Source organism: Prionailurus bengalensis, chromosome B4 (genome assembly GCF_016509475.1).
Source record: "Prionailurus bengalensis isolate Pbe53 chromosome B4, Fcat_Pben_1.1_paternal_pri, whole genome shotgun sequence".
In the NCBI taxonomy this organism is placed as follows: Eukaryota; Metazoa; Chordata; class Mammalia; order Carnivora; family Felidae; genus Prionailurus; species Prionailurus bengalensis.
In genome coordinates, this window is record NC_057358.1 from 65,278,503 (window position 1) to 65,290,519 (window position 12,017).

Sequence of the window (12,017 nt, forward strand, 5' to 3'; positions counted from 1 at the left end):
TGCTCACGAAAGTGCATACAAGCTAACAATTAGATTCACTAAGTGCATTCACAGTGGGAACTGATTCTGTTCACATAATTTATACTCCTATTTGGAACTTTTGGTGATTTTTCCATTTGGAGGAAAAGTGGGTTAAAAAACCAGAAACTGTCAGGTGTCCTATTTGTGGTTACTGTTCAGATTTTTGGCTTTATTCTCTGTAGATATTGATGGGTATATAGTCCTGTTGTATATTTTATGAGAGTGGATAGAATCAAAACTGTTCAAATCTAGCACACAAATGAATTTTTTAATTGCTTATCAATGAATTGAATGCTTTTAAATTCTTTCAGATACACAGGTGGTGACAGCCCAAATTGTCAAATAACAACTCATGCTTTTCAGAGAGGATAGCTTTTGATTGCACTTTGCTTTATGTTTCTCACATATATTTTTTAATGTATATTATTTTTAATCATATATATTATATAAATTGCTTTTCTGATTATAACCTAATTATTATACCTTGTGGTTAGCAGAATGGAGGTATGTTTAAGATGTGATCAGATGAAAAATTTGTCTGCATTTTAAAAAATGGGATAATAGGGGCATCTGGGGGGCTCAGTCAGTTAAGTGTCCAACTTCGGCTCGGGTCATGATGTTATGGTTCATGAGTTTGAGCCTCGCATTGGGTGAGCTCCAGCCCCTCTTCTGGCTCCACGCTGACAGTGCAGAGCCTGCGTGGGATTCTCTCTCCCTCTCTCTCTTCCTCTTGCTCACTCATACCCTCTCTCTCTCTCACAAATAAATAAAATTAAAATTTTTAAAAATGGGATAACAATATCTGAAAATCAATAAGGAAGAGTATGGGGAAAATCTTAATGAAATCCAGATTTTCAAATAATACCTACGAAAAGTGATCAATGCCACTAGAAAAAAAAGAAATAAGAAAACATTGAAGAGATATCATTTTTGTCATGTTCAAATTGGCAAAGATTAAAAAAAAATTGGCAAAGATTCTAATAACACCACAAGTACTGACTAGAGTACTTAGAAACTATCGTATATTGTTAGTGGAAATTAAATTTTAAATCAATGTGAATAGAAATCTAAACATTTGTTGGGGAGATATTTGGAAATACTAACAAAGAAAAAGCCATTTGTTCTTTTCAGAAGCAACTTAGATTTCATTTGGGCTCCACACACTTTTGGGTGTAGAAACTTAAGCAAGGCCAGACAGGTCACATCACTAACTCTTTATCCTACATTCTATCCAGAGGCATAGATTGATTTACTTGCTGCTTCTTATGAGCTGGTTCTTTTTTTTGAACAATGATTCTAGTATAGAACATCCAGTTTATCATTGATCATGATTTCCTTTTGAGTCAAGTGTTCTGTTGACCACCTAAAACTAGATGCAACACCTATGTTGTTCCTTATGAAAATATTTTTGAAAATCTGAGGAAAAACAAAATGAACAAATGAACAAAATGATGGGTATACTCCAGCAGCTAGATCACTTTCTATTTATGGGGATTTTTTTTTTTTTGCATATGAAACAAATGTAGCTAATATGTGTTAGTATTTACCTCTTTAACACTCAGGTCATGATTATTTCTTTACTCCTCAATGGAAATAATCTAGGACCGTACTTTAATAGTTTTGTGAAAGAAAAATTTGTGTGTATTGAGATTTTTAAGGTATATTCAGTTGCTTGAGTTAGTGAATTATTGACAAATAAATTACACTGCTTTCTTTGGAGTGCCAAAAATAATGACTGCTAAAGAAAATTTTATCAAAGGAAAGGTCTCAAAATGAAATCTGAAAAAGGTATTTTCTTCGAGGACAAACAAAAATAATTTATAATCACTTTATTTATTTTTCAAAATACATAGGAAACAGTAAAATTATATTTCAAGTGCTTTTCCATTTTCTTTTACAAAAGTAATCATAAACTGTACACTTCATAACAGCTTGAGGTTTCATTGTTACATAATTCATCTGAACCTGACAAATATTCACACATTCTAAAGAAGACATTGTAAAAATACTGAAATGTGTAACATCTTTTAAAGGTGGTTGCAAAACATTTGTTCTAAGTAATACAATTATATGCAGTCAAGTTTCACAATTGGCTGGTTACCATGTACAAAAACCCGAAACACGAATTTCAAAAGATTTTAAAATTTCTGTTCTATAATGCAGAAGTCAAAGATATTGATTTGAACAATGGCTACGTATTACATCACAAACTTCAGTTAAAAAGTCACCTTATGAACAATGACTGAAGGATACCAAAAAAAGATCAAATATGATGGATCTAAATTATTCAATATCATGTGTGCATTGAAAAAAAATTATGTTTTCTGGCAGTTGAGAATAATTGGCAAATATCTTGGACTATTCATTAGTGGAATCATCACATGTAAAATGTGAGTTGGTTCTTTTCTATTTTGACCTCTCAATTCTTCATTCTGAAAGACAGTCTCACTCACTGTGTTCCATAACTTACCCATATTTTGCAGATGAACCCCATCACTTCTCTCAGGTGGAAGGGTCAGTAAAAAGTTGATGCAAATGACATGAACTGTGTTGGACTTTTTGTTTATAAAAAAACTATAAATGCAAATGTGTTGTATATTAAAGTTGGTTTATCTGCTTCTTTCTTATATAGGGATAGAATTAATGAAGCTATTCCTAATGGAGATTACTGTGCCTTTTAAATGGGCAGCTTAAGGGGTGGGTGGGGAGGGTGGGTTAAATGGGCGACGGGCCTTAAGGATGGTACTTTTCGGGATGAGCACTGGGTGTGAGGTAAGAGATGAATCGCTGAGTTTCACTCCTTTTTTTAAATACCTTTTTTTTTAATGTTTATTTATTTTTGGGAGAGAGAGGGGGGGAAGTAGGGGTAGAGAGAGAGGGAGACACAAAATCCAAAGCAGGTTTCAGGCTCCGAGCTGTCAGCAGAGAGCCTGACGCAGGGCTGGAACTCACGGACCAGACTGCGAGATCATGATCTGAGCCAAAGTTGGATGCTTAACCCACTGAACCACCCAGGTGCCCCACTGGGTTCTACTCCCGAAGCTAAGACTACACTGTATGTTAACTAACTTGAATATAAATCTAAAAAAATAAGTGGAAGGCTTAAAATGTCTTTTTAAGGAAAAGAATAAACCTACAAAATGATCTATATAGATACAAATAGAATAAATCATTCAATTTTTATAAAGAACGATTCTTTAGCTAGCCTTAGTGATTATAGTGTTCTGTTGTTTTTGGTTCACAAATTTTATTCTATAGCAAAATCATAGCCAAACTCTGTATTGATGTTTGGACTGGGAAAATAAAAAAAATAAAAAAAAATTTTTGAAATATATAACGAAAACAAAAATCTGTATTAACCTTCCAACATTGAGACTTACTTCTCTAAGAATTTTTCATTCATTTTTATAATATGCCTCATTATCCATTAAATGGTTTTTGAGGGAACAAAAATATGAAATTGAATAATTGAAATCCACCACCCTGTACAGTAAATAGGGATTCTGTGCACAGTTGATGTAAATCACAACAAAATTGCTAAAGAAAATGACACATTTTTTTACACTTTCATAAGATCAGGCATAGTTTGTTCTTCGGAGAGAGTTCTTATACCCAGGTGAGCTTAGAAGAAATTATTGTCAGTTGGAGATGAAAACAATTCCACATTAAGTGCCATCTGTATCTCTAGATCTATCAATAGTTAGTCATTTCCAGTATTTCAATATAGATAAAAATAGAATTACTCTAATCAATTCCTCCTTGTAGGAGTGTATTTAAATCATCTCAGGCATAAAGAAGCCTATCTTTTCTCTTAAACACCTACTTATTTTTTCAAACACCATTTCTGGTATTCAAAATGTTTGCATGCAATAACTTAAGCCTCGTTGCAGTCCTTAATTTAGTTCTTTCTTTTTGAAGTTTCTATACCATGGTATTGCCATGCCATCAAATCATGCCACCTTCATGATGAGCAGGGTGAAAATGAAAAAACACCTTTTACTCTGATGAGAAAACACTTGAGCTGAATATTACTTTACTGCCACTGTTCAAATACACATCTTTTTGGTTAACTGTTAATGGTGGATGACAAGTATTAATGCGTCTTTTATTAAATTATTATTCACTGTAACTAACATAAAATTGAGTTAATATAGGAAAAGTATTTTAATGAAATAGAAAATTGTTACGTTAAAGAGCATCACTAAGTAATACATTGGAAACAGAATTTAGTTTAATCAGCTCTGTTTCCTATGTAAAGTATAAACTCACTATTTTCTTTTGAAGAATGGGTCTTAGTAGGTTCAGATGAATCATATCCTGAGCCATGTCACTGAGGAACTATTAAAATTCTGTGTCATGAATTTTTTTGGACAGTATTAGAAGATTTGTATTCCACCAAAAGTTAAAAGTACAAAGAAGATTTTGATTTTGCATTCAAAATCTTTATTTCCATGTGCTTTAACATCTGTGTTTAACTACCATTTAGTTACATAGATTTTAACTTAAAACTTTTTTTTACCATTTATTTATTTTTGAGAGACAGAGGAGCAGGAGAAGGGCAGAAAGAGAGGGAGACAAAGAATCCGAAGCAGGCACCAGGCTCTGAGCTGTCAGCACAGAGCCCGACACGGGGCTTGAACCCACAAACCACGAGATCATGACCTGAGCTGAAGTCAGATGCTTAACTGACTGAGCCACCCAGGTGCCCCAAGTAGATTTTAACTTTAAATTACTTTACTTTGCATACTTCTGCATCATCTCTTATTGGCAGCAATAAATTCTTAGCCTAAAATCGATGAAAGTTTAGATCAACTGAAGTACATCAGAATAACCAGAGCTGCTGCAAGAACAAGTTGTGACTCAAACAGATCTCCACATTGTCTTTAGATTTAGTGGAGGCTGAATGACTTTCTGAAATCCTTCTCAAGTCTATTTTGTTTTTTGTCTTAATTATCAGGTAGTCAAGTTACCTGGTAATAATCACAATTAAGGTGGCAAAAATGAAATGCCATTCCATGAAACTATATGTACTGCACTTATATGACATCAAGTAATCCTTAAAGAGGTAAAGAAATGACTATGTGTTCAAAGTTAAGATTTTGTATCCCTTTGTTTGCAATAGCCTTCAGCTCTTTGGATAACCCATTCTGAAATAAGTTATATTTTGTTTTATGGACAGCAGAAGTTGAGAAGGGAGTGAAAGTTTAGCTTTTTTCATTTTTAAAGGAATTCATCATTAAGGTAAAGTCTTACGAGATTGTTCTTTATTGAGTCTGCAAAATCTTAAAGTAATAAAAATTATAGGAGAATAAACAAGGTGGAAATGACAAGTATCATAACCAAATAGGTTCAAATATATTTGCTTTTATCTAAAACCTGAGTCAGTTTTGATCAATTGTGATCTCCCTGCAGTAACTAGAACACACGCACATTCGCCAAAACTGCATGAGAAAGTGGATGCTTGGCTCTGCGTTCCGTCTCTAGTTCCCTGACATAGTCATAACGATAGTTTTTACTGAACTGTGAATTAATTCATATCATGAGTTTTTACATGTAAAACAAAGTATCAGAAACAGGGCTAGCCTTACAAAGAAGATTAAAATTGTCAAGAAAAATATTAAGACCTAGTGTAAAAAGCATTGTCTGTTCAGATTTTGGTGAGAAGACTGTAGACTCCACAAACATTAATGTTCTTTCATATTCAATTTCCTCATTCCCCTGATTATTTAGAGAATCAGGTAAAATACACAAGTAAATAAAATAAATTAAATTAAATTAAATTAAATTAAATTAAAAACCAAAAAGAAAATCAGTGTTACAAAATGAATCAACACTTGCTCCCTTTTCCTAGACTTATGTTGGACAAGTCCCTGAATAAGTCCCTGAAATTAGGTGTTCATTATATACCCAAATTGCAACTTCATAATGGGTCAGTGTTGTCATTAAAATGTTAATTTTAAATACTGAAATTCAAAACATTCCATCTTCAATTACAAGCAGAAGGAGGATCAGTTTGAATCGGTGTGTGGCTGTGTAGAAATGAGGGTGTGTTGTGTTGAAAGTGGTAGGATTATGTTTTTGCAACAAGAAGTATTATTTTAAATGATCACGCTTTATGAATCGGAGGGTAAACGTCCCTCATGCGTTGCATGAAAGATGAGCTGTGGTAAAGTTTCTTTTCATCTGTCTCACAGGATTAACAAATACTTGGCATGATGGGTTTATTCTAATCCCTAGGAAACAGTTTTTAAAAACTACCCAAAAAACAGATTTTATCTATAATCCCCATAGTAAAGTCTCCTGTTTGGCTGGTTGTTTGTGTTGTTTTCATCACAAGCATTGGCTTTTTCTCCATAGGAGGCAAAGAAAAGCAGGAGCTCCTAAGAATGCATAAGAAGTCCTTTAAAATATGTTTTCAGATGAAAATAATTATTATAGGAGATATAAGGAAATACAGTCGCTAATTAGTTATAGGCTGCAGCTATATCTACTAATAAAACATCTGTCAGCAAAAATGTTATTTTATTGAGTATCACTTGTCTTCCCATTTGACAATTTTTATTTCCTAGTGAAACAAAGATTTCCAAAATTGAAGGATCATCTTCAGTCATTCTGTGTATAGCAAATGGTTCTTCTAAACTTCATAAGGTAGACAATTATTTTCAAACAAGTTCCTTCTGTTATTTTTTATCAGCTAATATTAGCTAGAAATAATTTCTTTTGTTAGGAAGATACAGGCATTTTTGAAAAGTTTTAGGGAATTGTGTTTGCCTTTAAAATGTTAATGTGTAAAATATTTACATCTTAATTAACAGTAATGCCATCAGATGAGAGATGCCATGATCAAAATTTCACAGCTTAAATTTTTTTTTAACATGTAGAAATAAGGGATTCTACTAAAATCAAAATTTTATAACTACTGATAAAATTTTCTCATTCTGATAATGTGTTTTTACATTCTAAATACAGATTTTTCTTGCCTTTTTTGTTCTTTTAACCTCCTATCTTGAGATAGCTTTGAAATATGCACTCTCCATTGCATATATCTCAAAAATATGGTTGAGGTCATTCAATATGGATACCTTCAGATAGGGTCCAGAAATGAGACAATAAAAAGTTGACCTGATTTAAAAGAAAGTTCTGTCATGTAAAAACATTTGCATAGTTTTTACAACTCCTGGCCTGATCCTTGATCCTTATGAAGGCAAATACCTTTCATGAAAGGACTGTGGGTCTGGGCCTTTAGAATTACTTTGATTTCTATTAAATGTGGAAGTTATGTTATTTATGGTATATGTATAGAATTTTCTGAAAAATAAGTCATCCATTCTTTAGGAAAATACCCAGTTCTAGTGATTAGTTTCTGATTGGGTTTAAAAGTCACCATTACTATGTACAATCTAATTGACAATAAGCACAGACATTTTATTGTACCTTTGGTGTAGTATGTTCTATCAGAAATACAGGGTCTATGTAATACCTTTATGTCATAAAATATACAGGTCACAGTACTTGAGAACTTTACAAACACTTAAAAAATAAACGACGTCTCATTCTATTGACTTAGGAATACTAACGCTACATTTGAGATAAAGATTATTAGAATTTTGAAAATATCAGTTAAACAGTTCAACAGATGTTTGAACCATTGTAACATTAAGACAGTATAAAATGGTAGCCCAAATGGCTCAACCTCCATTTTCCAGCTACTAAATATTACTCCTTAAGTTTAATTCAAAATTATTCTTTAAATTACAGCTTTACGTGTATGCTTCAAAGAATGAGCTTGAGAGACAAAGTTTTGAGTTTAGCAGAGCCAAACCTCACTAAGGACCTAATTTTCTGAGAATGAAAGAATATATGATCAGACAAGTAACATTAATTTGATTGTTTAAGGATTTAATGCTGTTTAAGTTCAAAATTTCCATTAAAGTCTATATGGAACCATCTGTGGTAGACTATCCATATAGACATCCATATAGACTAGAGATGAACATTGTAACAAAATCAAAACCATACATAAGTGACATGTGCTACTTTATACAATAGCAGCATAAACTATATTTAATTTTTTTTTTTAATTTTTTTTTTTCAACGTTTATTTATTTTTGGGACAGAGAGAGACAGAGCATGAACGGGGGAGGGGCAGAGAGAGAGGGAGACACAGAATCGGAAACAGGCTCCAGGCTCTGAGCCATCAGCCCAGAGCCTGACGCGGGGCTCGAACTCACCGGCCGCGAGATCGTGACCTGGCTGAAGTCGGACGCTTAACCGACTGCGCCACCCAGGCGCCCCAAGTATGGATTCTTTTAAAAGAATGTATTTCTTATGCAAAGAATTGTAACTTATTAAAACACCTTTGTGCTAATAGGTATATGAAATGAAGAATAAAATGCCTTATGAAAGTAAGGACTATTTGTATTCAAGTAAAATATATCAAGATGTCCAAAGTTAAAGAAGGGACAAAAAAAAAAAAAAGCAAATGAAAAATTGTACATCAAGTTTGTTCATTATCAGGATATATTTTAAATGAGGAAATCAAACCTTCCACTCTTTTTCTGATCTGATGAGCACATGGTCCTGGGTCCTTATTAAAATGGTCTTTATTCTGGAGGCATTATGGTGTGGAAGGTGGTTTGGGAGATGGACAGGATCCTTGACTATCAAAACTGGTTGCCCGGCCAGGTAACTGAAAGACAATAATTTCATAATGCATGATCTAATGCAAAAAAATAACAAAGTGGGTAGTTGTTGCTGTCTCTTAAAAAAATGTATATTTATTTTTTGAGTGAGAGAGAGCATGAGCAGGGAGGGGCCAGAGAGAGAGGGAGACACAGAATCCCAAACAGGCTCTGCACTGTCAGCACAGAACCTGATGCAAGGCTCAAACCCACGAACTGTGAGATCATGACCTGAGCTGAAACCAAGAATCAGATGCTCAACCAACTGAGCCACCAGGGTGCCCCTGTTGTTACCTTTTAATAGTGAATATTCACCCATGATATGCAGTCTCTGAGGAGAAGATATACATAAACACCCCCACCCTCCAGAACTCACCTTCTCAGGCAGCACGATGGGGCACAGACATCTCACGGAGATGTAGACACAGCATGGTACAAAATGGCATGCAGACCAACACTGTACACACAATTATTCATGACTAGAGATTCATTTCACATTCTATGAATGTTCTCACTGCAAAATAATTAATGGTTTGTGATAGTGGAGGACACTTGCTAGGTAAGCGCAAGAAGGCTCAAGGCACAAGAGACCGCATTGCACTTGTTCTAAGGCAGGAGGCGATTTTTATCAGGGTCATTAACGAAACAACAGGGACTGACTTTGGCAAATGGGAGCCATGGGGGTTGAAGAATAATTTCTCATGGTTCTTAAATATTACATGTATTTAAAAAGTTCAATTACAACAGGATAAACTTTTGATTATTTAGGTAGAAGTAGCCAGATTTTCTAAATGATGCTTTAGTCTCTGTCCCACCAACTTACCCTGTTTTTGAGTAATTGTTCCTTTATTATTTTAATCCCTCCTCTGGCAACAAAAGACATAGTTATACACTCACCACTTTCCCAAAATGCAAAATCCAGCCAGTTCTTAGGTCTCTAGTCCATATGTTCTGTTTGACCAATGAATGTAGGTGCAGGAGTTGGAAAAAAGGAGCTACTTGCTGGAGAAAGTATATTTACATAGTCTTTAGTCCCATTTGTCCTCTGATACTCAGCTGCTATAAAAATATCAGGGATCTTCTTCTGATGCCCAGATTGTAGCTTGTTCTTCCTGTATGTCCTACAATGACTGAAAAGTGTTCACATGTCCTGAGACACAAACAGATGCCTATTCCATAGCTCCCCTTCACCAGATAAATATAGAGCTGCTTATTAAACACTTACAAGTAATTATAATATGCCTTGGGTCACACAAACCCTATCCTGTTATTAGTGAAAAGTTTTTGCTCATATTATCTCTTTTCTCCTTGCATAATTCTTGTGAAGTCTGGAGGGGCATGCATTTCTATTTTCATTAAATGTGCAGGAATGCGGCTGTAGATAGAATAAGTGATTTGCTCAGGATTAGACAGCCAGAGAAGCAAGGATTAGAACCCACATCACTTTCCAGTGTGGTTCTCTGCCCAGCAAACTCTACTTTCATGTCTAGATTCTTAGAATTAATATTCGCTTTTCAAATTTTAAGTAAAAACAAGATGAGAAGCAGGAAAATGGATAGTGATCGAATAATAAAAAGTATAGTATACTTTAGACAGTACACACTGTTGACATGAAACACAACTTTCCCAAGACTTGCTGAATTAGAGAATGCACTTGTCTGTACTTTGAGGGAAAGTGCTGCATGAATGTGCATTTGTGTTTGTATATGTGTATCTTTTGTGATTTATATGAAATGAAATGAGGTAAAGATTAAGAGCATTGATATATATATAAGCACATATCTATGATAACAGTTCACCTCTGTTGCCTGAACATGCACTGTTCATATAGGGTTCATCAGATTTTCCCTATAATGTCCTGAGTAACAGCCAAGGTCACAGTTTTGTGACTAAGATGAAAGGAACCTGGACCCTCTGACATTTAGTTAATTGCACTGTGCTGCCTTTCTCATTCAACCCAGGGCTTAGTGCCAGATAAGAAGCAGAATCTTACTGGTGAACATAGGGCAGAGTATTTTTCATTTACTATGTGGCTATCATAACTATTTTTATCGAATTGCATAAATTCTATCATCTACCACACAACGTTTTGTCAACCTGCATTATCTCTCAGGTCACATAAAAGACTTACTTTGTGACTCTTCAAGAGGCTCCAGCAATCATCTTTGAGAAAGAAAGTCATTTCATCTAGCAACATTCAGTGTACCAAGTACTGACAAGTAACTTAAAGCCTAAAAATCCTGATAGAAACTGGTATTGATACTTCTGGTTAATATAACTATTAATGTTAGTTGTAATCAGAGCTAACATTATGCCAGACTGCTAAGCACTTACTATTTGGCATTTTATTTAGTTTTACTCTTTGAGTTTACTACTATTACAGAGTAACAGCAGAAATGTAGAGAGGTTACAGTAACATGTCCAAAGTTCTCTAATACACAGTCACAAAGCAGAGCCAGGCTTCAAACTCAGGCATGCTGATGTCTCAACATTCTAAATATTTGTGAGCACTTTCACTTCCTGACCAGAGTATTGGGAGATATGCCTGTCCCTTTACACAGATGAGTCATATTAGAAGATAGTACTTCTATTTAAGGATTCTTGGGATGTTTAGGTGAGGTGGCTGTTTTCACAAAAGAGAAGCAGCAAAATTCGGTTTCCAGTTAGTAATAAATTTACTTCATTGCTCTATCACTCATTGATAGAAGTTTCCAGGCTACGTAAAGATAATGACAGTCTTGCAATTTCATGAGCTTACTGTCCAAAGGAATATCAAACACAGAAAGTTTATTGGTTTCTAAAATACAACAAGGCACACAGAACTCTGAATACTGGATGATAGAATATGTAGGACAGAAGTAAGAGCAATCTCTGTTTAAAAAAATAGATGAATATATAAAATTTCAGACAAATGTTGGCAGATAAATAATATTTAAGCAAAAGAGATTGAGAGAGAGAGAGAGAGAGAGAGAGAGAGAGAGTAGATGTCAGGGAATCACAGCATACCTCCAGCAAGGGGTGCCAGTGTGTTATTGGTTTTCGGTGATAGGCCAGCATTTCATTCCAGTGGTCTCGCCCAAGACCCTCAGCGTCCAGTCCTGTTCTACACACTCCTATGACCTCATTGTGTCCTACCCTACGATTCGGAGGATATCACACTTTCATTCCAACATTCAAAGATAAATGGAGTTTCATACATCTTAGCAGAATTTCAAGCATATGATTTAAACACTGGATGTTGTGATGGGCTCTAAATGATTCTGCAGATCAAACTACTTTCGGTCAAATTAAAAATCTTAAGTAAACAAAATTTAC

The 12,017-nt window shown here is 34.6% G+C and overlaps 1 protein-coding gene across 1 annotated transcript in view; it reads right to left on the reverse strand.

The window, feature by feature from the left end:
- Window positions 1-8,374: 8,374 nt before the first annotated feature.
- The window catches only part of SYT10 (synaptotagmin 10), a 65,248-nt gene continuing 61,605 nt past the window's right edge, over window positions 8,375-12,017 (reverse strand). The window contains exons 6-7 of the mRNA XM_043563147.1: window positions 11,709-11,838; window positions 8,375-8,710 (exon numbers count right to left, since the gene is read on the reverse strand). Of these exons, the coding sequence (XP_043419082.1) occupies window positions 8,639-8,710; window positions 11,709-11,838 (202 nt within the window). The 3' untranslated portion in view covers window positions 8,375-8,638. The remainder of the gene's footprint in view (window positions 8,711-11,708; window positions 11,839-12,017) is intronic.